The sequence below is a fragment of the Globicephala melas genome, chromosome 21, assembly GCF_963455315.2.
Source record: "Globicephala melas chromosome 21, mGloMel1.2, whole genome shotgun sequence".
NCBI lineage: Eukaryota > Metazoa > Chordata > Mammalia > Artiodactyla > Delphinidae > Globicephala > Globicephala melas.
The window spans coordinates 6,378,372-6,396,324 of record NC_083334.1 but is presented as its reverse complement, the minus strand read 5'-3'; the positions used below and the strand labels follow the sequence as shown (position 1 = coordinate 6,396,324).

Genomic DNA, 17,953 nt, shown 5'->3' with positions numbered 1-17,953 from the left:
CATAAACTATCAGAAGTTAAAGCGCCAGGCCTGGGGAGGTGAAGCAAGAGTGAATTTGATATAAGGCCTGATAAAACCAACCAGTGTGTCAAGAACCTTGTAAACAGGCTGTCCAGCTGTGCGTAAACTTGTAGCGATGGGAAGGCAGGGGCCTGACTCAGAAACATGCAGGTGGGCGAGTGAAGGGCAGGAGAGGAGATTCTGTGCACCCGGCTGGGAGAAGAGGAGGAAGCCAGGAAGGCGGAGGGGGTGAGAGCCACCGTGGAGAGGAAGGTGAGCCTGGCCCGATAACCCAGGGCTGACGCCTTGACAGCGCTTATCGCACTGCTGTCACTGCGGGCCTTCCCACAGCAGGCCTGACCAGTCTCCGTTGCCACCAGGAGTCCTCTTAGCCGCCCGAAGCCAAGGTCTGCAGCACCTGCGAGGTACCGCTGGTCACCGGTGCGCCCCTCGGAAGGGGACATCTCGGCTTAAGGGTCCATCCCGGGGTCCAGGGGCCCTCAGGTGTGCAAGCAGGAAGTGGGGCGTTCCCTCAAGCCAATCTGCGCCCAGAGCCGGACCAAGGGGTACAAGGCCGCCCGGGCCCCTCCTCGGCCGACACCCACCTTCAACCCGCTCCGCCCGGAAGTCGCCGCTTCCCTTTGGGGAGGGGCCGGGGGGAGGGCAAGCTTTGGAGCATGCGCAGTAGCCAGAGCGGGCAGTCCACGCGTCCGGGCGGCAGTTGCGTGTCGACTGTCAGCACGACTCGACCAATCGGGAGACGAGTTCTTGCCGCTGAGCCCCGCCCGCGGAGGGGGACTATGGTAACGGGCGGCCAATCAGGAGTCGTGTTGTTGGCGCGGAGCCCCGCCCCCGGTAGGGGCATAGAGTGACGGGCGAGGGTCATGGGGTGTGAGTGATCCTGAGCTCTCGACCCCCCGAGGGCCGCGTCTTCCTCTTGCCCCGTGGCCTGGAGCAGCGCGCCGGGCCCCTCATTCGCCAGCCCGCCCACCGTCCAGCGGCGGCGCGGCCCATGCGGCTGGGGGCGGAGGCCGGATCCGGCGCGGGCTGGGCGTCTCAGGGGCGGCCGGCGGCCCGGCGAGGTGAGGGGGCGGCGGCGGGGCCCGGCCCAGCCCGGTGATTGGCCGCCGACTGAGGGCCGCCGGGCGGCCGGCGGCGGCGGTGCGGGGAAGAGCCGGCGGAGCTTTCCTCGTGCGGAGCCGGGAAGATGCTGCTGTCCCTGGTGCTCCACATGTACTCGATGTGCTGCGTGCTGCCGGCCGCCGTGCTCCTGGGCACGGCTCCCACCTACGTGCTGGCCTGGGGGGCCTGGCGGCTGCTCTCCGCGTTCCTGCCCTCGCGCTTCTACCAGGCGGTGGACGACCGGCTCTACTGCATCTATCAGAGCATGGTGCTCTTCTTCTTCGAGAACTGCACCGGCGTGCAGGTGAGGCCCCGCCCGCCGCACCTGCAGCCCCTCCCTGCGTTTGGGGCCCTGGGGGGTCGCAGGCGCATCCCCCAGCTGCCACCCACCCAGCGTCCGTCCAGCTAGTGTAGGCTCGCCCCGCCGTGGCGGGCAGATCCGGCCCCGGGAACACGTGCCATTACGCCGTCCTCCCACCGTGGGGGCAGCTTCACGTTCTCGCTTAGGGTTTGGCCAGGTGCTTCCTTGCGGGTACTCCAGGATTACTAGGTAGCTGCGGTAACGCTGCTCTGCGGCCCCAAGCGGGATCCACCGCCCGCCCTCCCCCTCTCTTGCAACTGCCTGTCTTGATGCTGGGAGAAGTAGGTGCAGATTAACGTTTAAATAGGGCAAGCAGTTGACAGCTTCTGGCGTTTGGTCTAAGAAGATGGTAATGGTTGAACTCAACAGTGCGCTTTTAAAAATCGGAGACCTTTTCTTGAAACAGATTGGTGTTACTGTTTGGGCGAGAAGTACAACTTTGTTTTGCATTCGTCCGCAGTACAAGTGAAAGCTGGGCAAGGAAATTAATCCATTTGTTACTGTAGAAGCCTTACCGGAGATAAAATTCTTGCCAACTTTGACTAGGCTTACATGTGTGGCTAATCTTTTGTCTGCTTACTTTCTGTTATTTTCTTTCTCTGTAGAGATTGGATTTGTAGATTAAATTTGTAAAACAAACAAAAGTAGAAGGCCCTTTTAACTCTATTTAATTATTTGAAGTCTCTTACACAGGAATAACAGTTGTGTTTTTCTTCTGTTCCCCAATTTGGAAAAAAAAAAAAAGAGAGCTTAATTCTTGGTTTTCCTTATATTCAGTTAGTCCTCTTCTTTTCTTTTCTTGGTGGAGATGGGTTGGAGTGAATGGGGTGGCATTATTTTGTCTTTTTGTCTTTTTTTTCCCCCTAGAGCAGCTGTTTTCACCCTTTTGTCCACCAGCTACCATTTTGAATTTATAGTTGCATTGCTGTTGATTCCTGATGACTCTGTGCGTTTGCCCCAGTTGGAGGTTTGGGGGAAGGGAACTAGAAGCCAGGGACTGTGTTTAAATCAGTATCTATAAGTGTTTCCTAGGAAAGAAAGAAAGATCGCTTTTCCAGATACTGGTTTCCTGATAATTGACTTTTTCAATGGGCCACATTTAAAATTTTCACTAATTCAGACCAGTCATTTCCCCACTCTGTTCTTACCTCACCACGTTTGTCTAAATGTATGGTTTTATCATGATAAGTATTCAGTTTCACATCATATGACAACTGGCCTGGGCTAGGATACAGGATCAGAATATACGACATTTACCTCTTAGAAAAGTAATTCTACCTATGGCGGGTTTTAAAATTTTCGTTAAAAGCATATAATATGTCCCATGCAATGTAACATATACCATTGAAGTAATTTGTGTTTAGCGAGTTTCTTATTTTAAAAAAATGACTGTAAAATTTCACAGTATTTCTCAAGTTGTATATCTTACCTTATATTTGTTCCGTATAGACCTCCAATTTATTGTTTGAGTTCTCAGCACATGGTTTTTAAAAAGTTTAATCTGATTGATCAACGGACACTCAGTTCTAGGATTCCTAACAAACTTCATCAGGGAACCTGCGTGAAATAAAATTTTGAATTATAATTGAGGGCCATCAGACATCCTTTTATAAATACATGAAGAACCAGTATTCAGTTATAATCTTCTAAATGTCAGAATTCATTTTTCTTTATTAAAAAATATTTTGTTGTTGCTCTTTCCCCTCCTTCTACTGGAATACACCAAAAACTGATCATTGATATTTGCAGGCCAAAATATCTAGTGATATTTATTTCTAGGCATATGCAACATGCCTCGTCATTAACACCCTCTAAATATTTTAGTCACCATTTTCTTCCTGCTGAAATCAGTACTTTTTACACTAATGGCTCTGTCTGCTAATCCCCACTTCCCCAAATGCTAACATGATACATTATAACAATCAAAAGTAAAATTTGATATAAAATAAATTTAGTTTTTCAGCTGACCTGCTTCAAGTATAAATTAGTTCAAATAACACTGGAAGAAAAACATAGAATTTAAGTCTAAGATTTTAACGTTTTATATATATAATGTGTTCAGTTAGAATACCCTTAACTTCTCTAATAATTTATACATTTACTTGAAAGATTGTTTCAGTTTCCTCAGAAACCCTCAAGGCCTGCATGTCTAGAGGCCATTTATAACTAGTTCTTTCTTTTGGTAGCACTGTGTCCTCAAAAATAGTCCTAAACTCTTAATGAATTAAATTTGTATTCTGTATCTTGTTGAAAAAGCAGCTAAACTGTTGTATTTGAATGAAACATGTTTATTTAGAATCAGAGAAGGGACCTCACAAGTCCAACACCTTTTTTTTTCAAGTCTGGATTCTTTCTGCATTTCTGCTAAAATGTTGCCCAGATTCTTCTCAAATATCAGTAGTTCTAGATAGAATATAAATTGTTGCTTGTGTCCTTAATTTTTTTTTCTCTGCTTATTTATCATTCATGTTAAGACCTTTAAAGACCTTCCTACAGTTTACCTGGGAGTAACAGAGCCAGGGAGATCTGGATGTGCTTCTGGGTTTGCTTAAGTAGAATGACACAAACCTTTAAGAGGAAATTAAACATTTCTCAATCAAATGTGATTCCAGTCTAACACAATTTAAGTCTGGCCAGGGAATAGACTTATAAGAAACTCTTAGAGAAATGTAATTAGAACCTTGTTTCTATACTTTCTATAAACATAAATCCTGGACTGCGCAAGACAGTTATTTTACTTTGTATTTGTGCAAGATTTTTTAAAATACCTTGTTTTTCTGTTATGAGTCACAGGTACAATAAAATATTCAAACACTGCAAAAATATATTGAGAAAGTTAAAGTTCCCCTTACCTACACACACCTTTCCTAGGCCTGCAACAGTTTGGTGTGTAACTTTGGATTTCTGCCAAGAGCTTTTATATAAATGTATGAATCTTGTGGGAAGACTCCTTCTCCATTAAATTAACTTCTTGGATGGGTTTTATAGTAACACTAAATATACCATAACCTATGGGGACACCTCTGTGCCATTGTTATGGAAAGCAAAAGAAAATATGACTCTCTATACACAATTTACTTTCCCTCTTTCGTAAATTTGTCTAATTTTGTAGAACTGAATACACTGAGAGTGGGCTCTTCTTAAATGGAATTATAAGTTAATTTTTCCTTTGATATTTTCTCATTTTATTATGGTTTTTTAAACAGAGGTTAATATTAGTAGTTAGACGATCCAAAACTAAGTAGTAACGTCTCAGAACCCGCTCTTTATTCATTCATCTGATATTGGAGTGTGCCCTGAATTCCAGGTCCTGTGCTGGACTATATGGGATGGAATGAAGAAAAACATAGACAAGGTCCCTGCCCTCATGGAACTCACATTCTAGTGGGACACGAAATATAAGAAGAAAGTTAAAATGCACTGTATTCTGTGACTTTGTTAACCTAGTGGGTAGAGGTTGGGGGTTTGGGGAAATGTCCCTGAGCAAGTAACATATGCATTGAGCTCTGAAAAGGGCCAGTTTGGGAAGTATTGTAGTAATGTAGGTGCGAGATTATGGTCAGAGTCGTGGAAAGAGTGGGCACGGAGAGAATGGAAAAAATCCCAGAAGTATTTTAAGGTAGCTGATGGGGCTTTGTAATTGGATACGGAGTGGAAAGGAGAGGATTGTGTTAGCAACACACCTAGCGTTTAGTGAGCGCTGACTGTGTGCCAGGTACTGTTGTCTTATGTGAGTCATCTCATCCTTACCAGATAGGTGCTGTTTTTCCCATTTTACAGATTAGACAACTAAGGCACCCGGAGTTCACACTTATAATGGTCAAGCCAGGATTTAGTCCAAGGCAGTCTAGCTTCAGGGTCCATTTTCCAAAGATGCTTTGCTAGGTGGTGTGGTTATATTTGTTGAGAGAACAGCCCCACTCTCAAGGTGTGCCTTCTAGGAGTGCCTTCTACTGTAACTGGCAAACAGTTACAGTAGAGGATAATACTGAAAGTAGAGTTTTTGTGTTTATTAGCTTTGTGCTGCAAAGGGAATGTGACTCTGCTGGGTTATTCAAGAAGCCATATCAATTGTTATGAACCTCTGTGAGTTTTTACTTCAAGCAGGAGTAGCATGGTGTGTTAAGGGAAAAGAGATTCTCAACTGATAACTGAATGAAGATGAATACTCCTAAGCATGGCATTCAAGGCTGTCTGAATTCTTCCCTGGCCAGCTTTCCCATTCACTGATTTCACTGTAGCCCAACTACTGCTTCCTCACCAGTCCCTCCCCTAAATTACCAGTGCATTCTCAAGAATGTGCTTTTGGACTCCTCTGTACACTTCCTTCCAACTCGGGCAGCTTTTCCTCATCTGTCATGATCTCACCCCATCTCCATGTCAGGATCACTTATATGTCATATTAACATAGCATTAGCTTATTTTAATATATATGTTATCCCCTTTACAAGATTGTAGCCCCACGGAGGTGGCAATAAAGTGGAGAGTGACTTGCCTTGATTGTTCCCTTTTAACAAAAGGGCAGAGCACTCTGCAGGGAACAGTGGTCTGTGTTTCTGTGGAAATGTGGAAGAGAATCTCACTTTTAAGGCATGGGGGCTCTTGAATGGCCCTCTAGTTGACAAGTTTTGATCTAACAGGGTCAACAGGTGGACTGAGTCAATTTGCTTTCTTTACTTAATAGATGGGGGGAGAAAACATGCACTCCACCCACAGAAGTAAGACTGAGAATAAGGTCAGAGAGCTTATAAAAGAGGGGATTCTGGAACAGCTAGCAATGCAGAGAAGGCTTTGTTTACTTGTCAGTAAAAACCTGTACTTTTTGCAAGTTTTAAAGGTAAGCAATTCTGTAAGCTTTGTTTCCTCTGCTTCTTTGCATGGTCTAGCAGTGAAAACCCCAAATAAGCAGTGTTGCATGGGGATTTAGAGGGCTGTATGTGTGTGTAAGTGTAAGTGATAGTTGGAGGCAGAAAGAAATGAGGCGGGTGGTACCTGGAAAGGGGAGTTATGTTAAGTGCTAACCACATGTGAGGCACTAGCATTTACATTGATAAATTAGTCTCTACGCTCAGCGCACAGTTTAGCAGTTAGAAAGAGGTCAGTTTTTAAAAATATATATATTTATTTATTTATTTGGTTGTGCCAGGTCTTAGTTGCAGCTCGTGGGCTCCTTTAGTTGTGGCTCGCGGGCTCCTTAGTTGCGGCATGCATGTGAGATCTAGTTCCCTAGCCAGGGATCGAACCCGGGCCCCCTGCATTGGGAGCGCTGAGTCTTAACCATTGCACCACCAGGGAAGTACCCTTTTTTTTTTTAACTGAAGGTATAATGAGATGTTACGAAATGACAAAATGAGCAAAGAGCTGAGGAAATACAGGAGTACTACAACTGAATGCAAGTGGTTGCTTAACTGAGGGGAGGTGTGTGAATATAAGGAAATGATTCTTCCACGTTAGATGCGATGCACTGAATGCCAGCTCTTCGTGTGCTTACGTGTTGCTTTGCTCTCATTCTTAATTTGTATTTTTCTGTAGGAAAGTATTTTATGTCAGTTTTTCTTGAGTTTCTTATCTCCTTGTGGTTAATGTTCAAAGTGAAAGAATTGCATAAGCTTCTAATTTATGGGAAGCCTCATTTGACATTTTTTATTTGGAATTTTTGCAGATAATAATTTTGTTGTAGTCAAAAGATTTTTGGATCTGGGGTGAGAAACCTGGGTGTAATTCCTAGTTCTTTGCTATTCTCTGTCAGCTTGAATAAATCAACTTTTCAACTCAGCATTCTCATTCTTAAATGGAATACTTATTGTCATGTTATTTTGTGAAGACTAAATGAGATAATATGTGAAACTGCTGAGCTCAGTGACATCATAGATGCTCAGGAAAAACACGCCCTGTAAATGAGGACAATACAGAGAGACAGATATGACGAATGTATAAAAGGAAGTTTGTGATTTGTATGGTTCCATTTAAATGTTGCATAATAATTATTTTTGTGTACTGATTATTAGACAAATGACTATGTTTATATTTTAACATTGTTTCGGAGGGGCGTCATACTTTTCCTATTCAGGGAAAGGTTTCAAATTGGGCAGAAAAAGACCATAGTTTTGTGTGTATTACGGTAGAAGTCTTGTACTTGATCTTGAAATGATGTATTTCATTGGCACAGAAATACATTTAAAAATCATTTCAAATAATTATAAACGTCATAGAGTGTAAGTTATATCTGCAAACTTATTTATGCTGCATTTCTTTATGGCTGCATTTGTATGTAATCAGAGACCTTTTTTTAAGGAAGAGAAATTATATAGATGTTTCTCCTATCCATTCATCATTTAACATGATTTTGAGTAAACAATCTGACTTTGTTGGATAATAATAAGAGCAACAGCTAACATTTTGAGGGACAGTTCCTATGATCCAGGAGTTGTGGCAGGTAGCTTACATGGTCTTGTTTACCTCACCACACCTGTGGTGAGTAGTTACCATTATTACATTCACTCTACAGGTAAGGAAAAATAGGCATGGGGAGGTTAGGGACTTCTGCTGCAGTTCACGTAGTTGGTGAGGGGATGGGCTAGTGCTCAGGTCCGAGGCTCAGTTTAAACCCAGGGTTTCTGCCCGGGCCCTTAGTGACTGGTGTGCTGTGCATAGAGGAGATAGAGCTGTCTGTAGCTGGGCCCGCAGATCAAACTGACAAGGCCAGATCCGCAGGAGAAGAGGCACACAGATTTAACGGGCGTTGATACTTTACGTGTAGTTTAATATTTTACACGCTAGGGTTTTTACTGGCCCCTCTCAGAAAAGAAGGGGAAACTAAAAGAGGCGGTTAGAGTCAGCGCAAGGCAGTAACCTGTGGAGGCACAGCTAGGTGCAGGAAAGGTGGGTTTGGGCTCCTAGGGCTGGTGCATTGTGGGAAGGTCCCTAGGAAATGTATGGTAGATAAGGACTGCTAAGTAAGGCTTGCTGACGCATCTCCGTGCTGCCTCTGATCTTCCTGGTCCTCTAGGAAGGAAAAGCTTTACGAGTGTTTTTGATGTCACTGTTACAAAGTGAAGTTTAGGCCTCCTTTAGGCGGAAAAGGGGAGGGCAGAGAGCTGTGTGTGCTGCTTCTCAGTTGCCCTCAGCTCAAAATAATCCTCATGTCAAAGTGGCATGTTTTGGGGCGGCGTGTTCTGATCCCCTTCTACAGCATCATCTGTATCTAAGGACAGTGAAAGAAGTTTTTTTAAAAAAATTTCAATGTGCATGTGGAAAGGAAATGAATATTATTGAGATAAATAATATCTCAATTTTTTTTTCCTTTTTTGAAGAGGAAGAATGCTGTGCCTTATGTGCCCAAGGCGGTGTTGCTTAGATATTCCACCGCGTTAGACACGTGGTTACTGCAGAGTCCATTTTACCACCTCTTCAGGATACAAAAGCGGGAGTTTATCAGATCATGGGAGCAAATCAAAAACAAGGTGAAGAGGCGAGCCCCGTGAGAGGAGAGTGTCTGCATTTAAATCCAAGTCTTCTGAAAGGCGCTTTGTCCAAGATAAACAAGCTTGTTTGACTAAAGCAGCATTGTAACTAGTGTGTCAGTCGCAATGAAGATAATCATTCAAAGAGCATTTTTACTGAATTAATAAAATGAAGAGAGAACATTGTTATTTTTCTCTAGAGGGACTTTACATGAGTGTTTTAAAAATGGAGGACCCCCAACTTGAACAATTATGATGACTTAAAATTACTTAGAGAATGAGGAAGAACCAAAAAGCCGTGTTTTTCACACGGCTTGTTCGAAGGAACAAATTACCTGCCAGAAAGTGATTGTAATTTGAAATACATGTACTAGAAGATTCACAGAATGGTGCCTTTAAAACATCACTGGTGCATTTAAAGTATTTGTTTATTCCCCACCTCTTTACTGTTGAAAATGAGGTTTAGCTTATCCACTTGTGAAAAATAAACGTGCAGCTTCTTGATTCAGTGAACATCTGTTGAAAAGCATTTGAGTGCTGGGCTCTGGGTCGAACAAGGATGCAGTCCTTGCCCCTGAGGAGGCTGTGGGCCTTGAGGGGGATGTGATGTGAGTTGGAAATAAGGATGCACAGCGTGACCGGGTTCGTTGTAATGCAAAAGGGGGAGAGATTAATTCTGAGGTCTGGGTTAGAAGGCAGGGGGGCTTCGTGAGGAGGTAAACAAGCGGAAAAGCTGATCTAAGATGACTACAATGAGAGAGCGCAGGGGGCTTTTAGGTAATCAGAGAGTCATTTAAGAATTTATTTGTAGGGGCATTTTGTAAGTTATTATTAAATTTCAAATTCAGAAAACACTACAGTTATCTTATTAATTATATACTTGTTAGTAAGATAGTAGTAACTGTATTATTAAGTATTTTGAGAATCTGTACTCTTAAATGAAAACTTTTACTTGCCCTCCATGTTAGTAAATTTAAAAGCTTTTCACTTCAATGAACAGAAGAAGTTTGATAATTTTAAGTTGGAGTGAAATGCTTTTTCATTGAAGCCTCGGAAATAAATTAAGTGAAGGGCCTTAAAAACTGCATATATGTGGTACATAAACATTGTAACCATGCATTCCTTTCTTTGGATAATCAACATTTATTTGACGTACTTAATAATTTGCGTCTATTGCAATAAGATTTGCAGTTCATCATTTCATTTACTTTGCTTTTAGAGCTTGTAAATTTTTAAATCTGAAGGGCTATTCTTTGTAACTTTTTATTTCTGTTGAATTCCAAACAAGTGATAATGACAAATAAAAAAGAAACAAGAGGCAGTCAATCCAAATATCTACTTTGAGATCCTAAATTATGTTATGTCAGAGGCTTACCGTCTTCTTTTGCATCTTAATTGGAAATAGCTTTTATTTCAGTGAGATGCATACTGAAAAATAAACTTTAGTAAGTATGAACTATGTATTTATTATTTTCCCTTCAATGGCTAGGAATTAAGATTTTGTTCCTTTCACATTTCGCCCATCTGTTTTGCCCACCAGAATTCATTACTTATCTTACTTTCTCTAGATAACCACTGAAGATCTATTTTTAAACACTGGGCATGTTTAACTTTGTTACTGAGATAAGCTAAATATAGAAAATGTCGATTGTTTGGAAGCCATTTAGGGATGGGGAAAATTAGTGAGTTTTACAGGGATTGCAGAGATGGCTTTCCTGCAAAGCTTTTCAGTTCATGTTTGTGTCTGTAAACAAAGTGGAAAACTGTGGCATTTTAAGGCCAGCTTGGTATATAGTATATGGACTAAGCCCAAGTAGTGGAGGTGTGGCATCTTAAACTGGTGGTGCCCATTAACTGATCATGGGTCACTGAACAAGGCAACTTGGGGGTTCTGTGCCTCAGCCCGCTAAAGCGTGAAATCAGAGAGCTGGACCAGATAGCGGCCAGACGTTGTTCTGGTGGCAATGCATGTACTGACTATATTCACTGTTGGGAATTGTTTGTCATGACATTAGATGACTGTGCTTATTTTTGTGGTTTCCTTTTCACCCTCAACATGCTTGTTTTATTTTAAAGTGGGATATATTGGGTTTTATAGGAGATAAAGTTTGCAGTGCTATGTTTTCTGTATGATTGACACTGTAAATCTTGTGAGACATGCCCATTATTTAAATTTTTTAAAAAATAGATCTTTATTGGAGTATAATTGCTTCACAGTACTGTGTTGGTTTCTGTTGCACAGCAAAGCGAATCACCCATATGCACACACATGTCCCCATATCCCCTCCCTCTTGAGCCTCCCTCCCATTCTCCGTTTCCCACCCGCGTAGGTCATCACAAAGCACCGAGCTGATCTCCCTGAGCTATGCTGCTGCTTCCCACCAGCCAACTATTTTACATTCGGTAGTGTATATATGTCCATGCTACTCTCGCTTCTCCCCAGCTTCGCCCTCCCTCCCCGTGTCCTCAAGTCCATTCTCTATGTCTACCTCTTTATTCCTGCCCTGCAACTAGGTTCATCAATACCATCTTTTTTTAGATTCCATATATATGTGTTAGCATATGGTATTTGTTTTCTCTTTCTGACTTACTTCACTCTGTATGACAGACTCGAGGTCCATCCACCTCACTACAAATAACTCAATTTCGTTTCTTTTTATGGCTGAGTAATATTCCCTTGTATATATGTGCCATATCTTCTTTATCCATTCATCTGTCAATGGACACTTAGGTTGGTTCCATGTCCGGGCTATTGTAAATAGTGCTGCAGTGAACATTGTGGTACATGACTCTTTTTGGATTACGGTTTTCTCAGGGTGTATGCCCAGTAGTGGGATTGCTGGGTCATATGGTAATTCTATTTTTAGTTTTTTAAGGAACCTCCATACTGTTCTCCATAGTGGCTGTATCAGTTTACATTCCCACCAACAGTGCAGGAGGGTTCCCTTTTCACCACACCCTTTCCGTCATTTATTGTTTCTAGATTTTTTGACAGTGGCCATTCTGACTGATGTGAGGTGATACCTCATTGTAGTTTTGACTTGCATTTCTCTAATAATTAGTGATGTTGATCTTCCGCCCATTTTTTAACTGGATTGTTTGTTTTTTTGATATTGAGCTCCATGAGCTGTTTGTATATTTTGGAGATTAATCCTTTGTTGTTTCATTTGCAAATGTTTTCTCCCATTCTGAAGGTTGTCTTTTTGTCTTGTTTATGGTTTCCTTTGCTGTACAAGAGCTTTTAAGTTTAATTAAGTCCCATTTGTTTATTTTTGTTTTTATTTCCTACTCTAGGAGGTGGGTCAAAGAAGATCTTGCTGTGGTTTATGTCACAGAGTGTTTTCCTCTAAAAGTTTTATAGTGTCTGGTCTTACATTTAAGTCTTTAATCCATTTGGAGTTTATGTTTGTGTATGGTGTTAGGTAGTGTTCTAATTTCATTCTTTGACATGTAACTGTCCAGTTTTCCCAGCACCACTTATTGAAGAGGCTGTCTTTTCTCCACTGTATGTTCTTGCCTCCTTTGTCGTAAATTAGGTGCCCATATGTGCGTGGGTTTATCTCTGGCCATTCTATCCTGTACACTGATCTGTATTTCTGTTTTTGTGCTAGTACTGTACTGTCTTGATTGCTGTAGCTTTCTGGTATAGTTTGAAGTTGGGGAACCTGATTCCTCTAGCTCCCTTTTTCTTTCTCAAAATTGCTTTGGCTATTCGGGGTCTTTTGTGTTTCCATACGAATTGTTAAATTTTTTGTTCTAATTCTGTGAAGAATGCCATTGATAGTTTGATGGGGATTGCATTGAACCTGTATATTGCTTTGGTTAGTATAGTCATTTTCACGATATTGATTCTTCCAATCCAAGAGCATGATAAATTTTTCCATCTGTTTATGTCATCTTTGATTTCTTTCATCAGTGTTTTATAGTTTTCTGAGTACAAGTCTTTCGCCTCCTTAGGCAGGTTTATTCCTAGGTATTTTATTCTTTTTGTTGCAGTGGTAAATGGGAGTGTTTCCTTAATTTCTCCTTCTGATTTTTCGTTGTTGGTGTATAGGAATGCTAGAGATTTCTGTGCATTAATTTGGTATCCTGCAGCCTTACCAAATTCATTGATTAGTTCTAGTAGTTTTCTGGTGGTATCTTTAGGATTCGCTATGTATAGTATCATGTCATAGGCAAACAGTACAGTTTTACTTCTTCTTTTACAATTTGTATTCCTTTTATTTCTTTTTCTTCTCTGATTGCTGTGGTTAGGACTTCCAAAACTATGTTGAATAAGAGTGGTGAGAGTGGACATCCTTGTCTTGTTCCTGATCTTAGTGGAAATGCTTTCAGTTTTTCACCATTGAGTATGATGCTTCCTGTGGGTTTGTCATATATGGCCTTTATTATGTTGAGGTAGTTTCCCTCTATGCCCATTTTCTGGAGAGTTTGTTTCATAAATGGGTGTTGAATTTTGTCAGAAGTTTTTTCTGCATCTATTGAGATGATCATATGGTTTTTATTCCTTAATTTGTTAATATGGTGTATCACATTGATTGATTTGCATATATTGAAGAATCCTTGCATCCCTGGGATAAATCCCACTTGATCATGGTGTATGATCCTTACAGTGTGCTGTTGGATTCTGTTTGCTAGTATTTTGTTCAGGATTTTTGCATCTATGTTCATCAGTGATATTGGTCTATAATTTTCTTTTTTTGTGATATCTTTTTCTGGTTTTGGTAGCAGGGTGATGGTGGCTTCATAGAATGAATTTGGGAGTGTTTCTCCCTTTGCAATTTTTTGGGAGAGTTTGAGAAGGATAGGTGTTAGCTCTTCTCTAAGTGTTTGATAGAATTCACCTGTGAAGCCATCTGGTCCGGGACTTCTGTTTGTTGGAAGATTTTTAATTACGGTTTCAATTTCATTACTTGTGATAGGTCTGTTTATATTTTCTAATTCTTCCTGGTTCAGTCTTGGAAAGTTGTGCCTTTCCAAGAATTTGTGCATTTCTTCATGGTTGTCCATTTTATTGGTATATAGTTGTTTGTAGCAGTCTCGTATAATCCTTTGTATTTCTGCAGTGTCAAGTGTGATTTCTCCGTTTTCATTTCTAATTTGATTGATTTGCGTCGTCTCCCTTTTTTCTTGATGAGTCTGGCTTTATCTTCTCAAATAACCAGCTTTTATTGATCTTTGCTATTGTTTTCTTCATTTCTATTTCATTTATTTCTGCTCTGATCTTTATGATTTCTTTCCTTCTATTGACTTTGGGTTTTCTTTGTTCTTTTTCTAGTTGTTTTAAATGTAGGGTTAGATTGTTTCTTTGAGACTTTTCTTGTGTCTTGAGGTGAGATTGTATTGCTATAAACTTCCCTCTTAGAACTGCTTTTGCTGTGTCCCATCAGTTTTGGGTTGTTGTGGTTTTGTTGTCATTTGTTTCTATGTATTTTTTAATTTCTTCTTTGATTTCTTCAGTGATCTCCTGGTTATTTAGTAGTGCACTGTTTAGCCTCCGTGTATTTGTGGTTTTTTACGGTTTTTTTCCTGTAAACTGATTTCCAGTCTCATAGCATTGTGGTCAGAAAAGATGCTTGATATGATTTCAATTTTCTTAAATTTTCTAAGGCTTGATTTATGACCCAGGATGTGATCTGTCCTGGAGAATGTTCCATGTGCACTTGAGAAGAAAGTGTATTCTGCCACTTTTGGGTGGAATGTTCTATAAATATCAATTAGATCTATCTGGTCTATTGTGTCATTTAAAGCTTGTGTTTCTTTATTTATTTTCTGTTTGGATGATCTGTCCGTTGGTGTAAGTGGGGTGTTAAAGCCCCCTACTATTATTGTGTTACTGTCGATTTCTTCTTTCATGGTTGTTAGCATTTGCCTTATGTATTGAGGTGCTCGTATGTTGGGTGCATAAACATTTATAATTGTTATATCTTCTTCTTGGGTTGATCCTTTGATCATTATATAGTGTCCCTCCTTACCTCTTTTAACAGTCTTTATTTTAAAGTCTGTTTTATCTGATATGACTATTGCTATTCCAGTTTTCTTTTGATTTCCATTTACATGGAATATCTTTTTCCATCCCCTCACTTTCAGTCTGTATGAGTCCCTAGGTCTGAAGTGGGTCTCTTGTACACAGCATACAGATGGGTCTTGTTTTCGTAACCATTCAGCCAGTCTGTGTCTTTTGGTTGGGGCATTTAGTCCAGTTACATTCAAGGTTATTATCGATATGTGTGTTCCTATTACCATTTTCTTAGTTGTTTTGGGTTTGTTTTTGTGGGTCTTTTTCTTCTCTTGTGTTTCCTGGCTTAGAAAAGTTTCTTTAGCATTTCTTGTAAAGCTGGTTTGGTGGTGCTGAATTCTCTTAGTTTTTGCTTGTCTGAAAAGCTTTTGACTCCTCCATCGAATATGAATGAGATCCTTGCTGGGTAGAGTAATCTTGGTTGTAGGTTTTTCTCTTTCATCACCTAAAGTGTATCCTGCCACTCCCTTCTGGCCTGCAGAGTTTCCACTGAAAAATCAGCTGATAACCTTATGGGGATTCCTTTGTATGGTATTTTTTGTCTTTCCCTTGCTGCTTTTAATATTTTTTCTTGGAATTTAATTTTTGTTATTTTGATTAATATGTGTCTTGGTGTGTTTTTCCTAGAGTTTATCCTGTATGGGACTCTCTGTGCTTTCTGGCCTTGGGTGACTGTTTCCTTTCCCACGTTAGGGACGTTTTCAACTATAATCTCTTCAAATATTTTCTCAGATCCTTTCTTTTTCTCTTCTTCTTCTGGGACCCCTATAATTCGAATGCTGGCACATTTAGTGTTGTCCCATGGGTCTCTGAGACTGTCCTCAATTCTTTTCATTCTTTTTTCTTTATTCTGCTCCTCGGCAGTTATTTCCACCATTCTGTCTTCCAGCTCGCTTATTTGTCTTCTGTTTCAGTTATTCTGTTATTGATTCTTTCTAGTTTATTTTTCATTTCAGTTACTGTGTTCTTCATATCTGTCTTTTTGTTCTTTAGTTCTTCTAGATCTTTGTTAAACATTTCTTGTATTTTCTCAATCTGTGCCTCCATTCTGTTTCAGAGATTCTGGATCATCTTTACTATCATTACTCTGAATTCTTTTTTGTAGATTGCCTATTTCCTCTTCATTTATTTGGTCTTGTAGGTTTTTACCCTGCTCCTTCATTTGTGACATATTTTTTTTGCCATCTCTCTCTTTTTTTTTTTAATGAGTGGGGCTGTGTTCCTGTCTTACTGGTTGTTTGACCTGAGGTTTCCTACACTGGGGTTTGTAGGCTGTTGGGTAGGGCTGGGTCTTGGTGCTGAGATGAGGACCTCCATGAGACCTCACTCTGATGAATATTCCCTGGCGTCTGAGGTTCTCTGTTAGTCCAGTGGTTCAGACTCGGAGCTCCCACCGCAGGAGCTCTGGTCCGACAAGGGGCTCGTGAACCAAGATCCCGCAAGGCATCTGAGGCAGCAAAAAAACCCAAAAAACAAAAAAAACAATAAAAAAAATAGCAAAGTAAAAAATAAAATTAGACTAGGAAACTAACAGGTATGTTAGGAAGAATATAAAAATAAAAATATAGCTGAATCAACAACTGGAAGGTACATTAGTACCACAATAGTAAAAAAGAGGAGGAGGGAAAAGAAAAAATGGGGGCGGGGGGAGGCCTTGACTGTGGAGGGCGGGGCCTAAGCAGGGGCAAGCTTTGGGTGGTGGGCGGGGTCAATGCTCAGGACCCACAGGGCTGGAAAAGGCCCTGGGGGCTGTGGGCAGTGGGGCTTGAGCTCAAGGAACAAAGGGGCCCAGGCGTGCCCCCCATCCCTGGTCTCAGAGGGCAGGGGACCTCACCCGGGAGCCCAGCAGGCTTCCTGGGCTCCAGTGGGCGGGGCAAACACCCTCCTCTCCTCTCCTGCTCCTGCGGTCTGGGAGGGCCCCTTCCACCTGCCTCTCCTGATCTGCCCGGCCTCCATCCTGTGCCCCCAGGGACCTACGCAGCCTGGAGGGGGCTTTGGAGGGCAGGGGATCGGCCTGGGAGCTCACCCATTGTTTAGATTTTTAGTTTATTTTTCAAAAATATAAAATTACACATATTTAAGGTGTTCAATGTGATGTTTTGATATACGTATGCATTATGAAATGATTACCACAATGAAACTAAAAAAAATGCCTTTTAATAGCTTGTATGCCATTTACCTTAAAAGGCTGTAGTCTCTAAATGAAGCTCAGAGCAAGAAAAGGGAAGGAGAGTCTCCTAGTGGTTCAAGTTCTGTCTTCAGCCTGGGGGCAGGCAGGTCTCCAAAGAGTGGTATTCAGATTGAATCCGTTAAACCACAGCCTTCCATTGTGAATGTCTCATCCACGGAAGTCAAGCCAGAAATACTCTGTCGTGTAGCTGCAGTACTTTAAACCCAGTACGTGCCACCCAATGGTCTCAAAGCAATTCTGGCTCGTTGGTAGGAAGGGGCATTGCTCACACACCAGGACTCCACTTTTAACCCTGCGTGGATCAAGTGATTGATTTCGTCCTTTTGTTTTGGCACTGATAAGCTTTCTTAATGAAAAACTATTGAGGAGAAATCTAAACTCATATTACCTGCATCGCACTGTATAGTTTTCTGGGGAAGATATAAGAAATCTCAGTCTGAGTCCCTGGTCTCCAGAACTTTGTCATCTAACTCCGTTTATCTACAGAGAGGTTGGCTTAATGTCTTTTTCTTTGTTCTGTTGTTAAGATATAAATGAGTAGTGGTGTGATCAAAAGATAATCTCTGTGGCTATCTAAAAAGATAGATCTGTAGCTAATTCATAATCTTGAATAATCTGTGATGACAAGATACAGAAACAAAAACGCCCTGAATAAAAAAATACCACTGTTAGGAGTCATTTCATTTGAAGTCTTTAAAAATGTACTTCCAATTTCTTTAAATAATTTATTATGAAATATTTGAGACAGAGAGAACTACAGAAAGACTCATAAGGAGCACCTGTGTACCCACCACCCA

The 17,953-nt window shown here is 41.3% G+C and overlaps 1 protein-coding gene across 3 annotated transcripts in view; it reads left to right on the top strand.

Moving 5' to 3' along the window:
• The first annotated feature begins 845 nt into the window (after positions 1-845).
• The window catches only part of AGPAT5 (1-acylglycerol-3-phosphate O-acyltransferase 5), a 62,557-nt gene continuing 45,449 nt past the window's right edge, over positions 846-17,953 (top strand). For all 3 annotated transcript variants that reach the window (XM_060291527.1, XM_060291528.1, XM_030830140.2), the window contains exon 1: positions 846-1,426. In XM_060291527.1, coding sequence (XP_060147510.1) covers positions 1,208-1,426 — 219 coding nt within the window. In that variant the 5' untranslated portion in view covers positions 846-1,207. The remainder of the gene's footprint in view (positions 1,427-17,953) is intronic.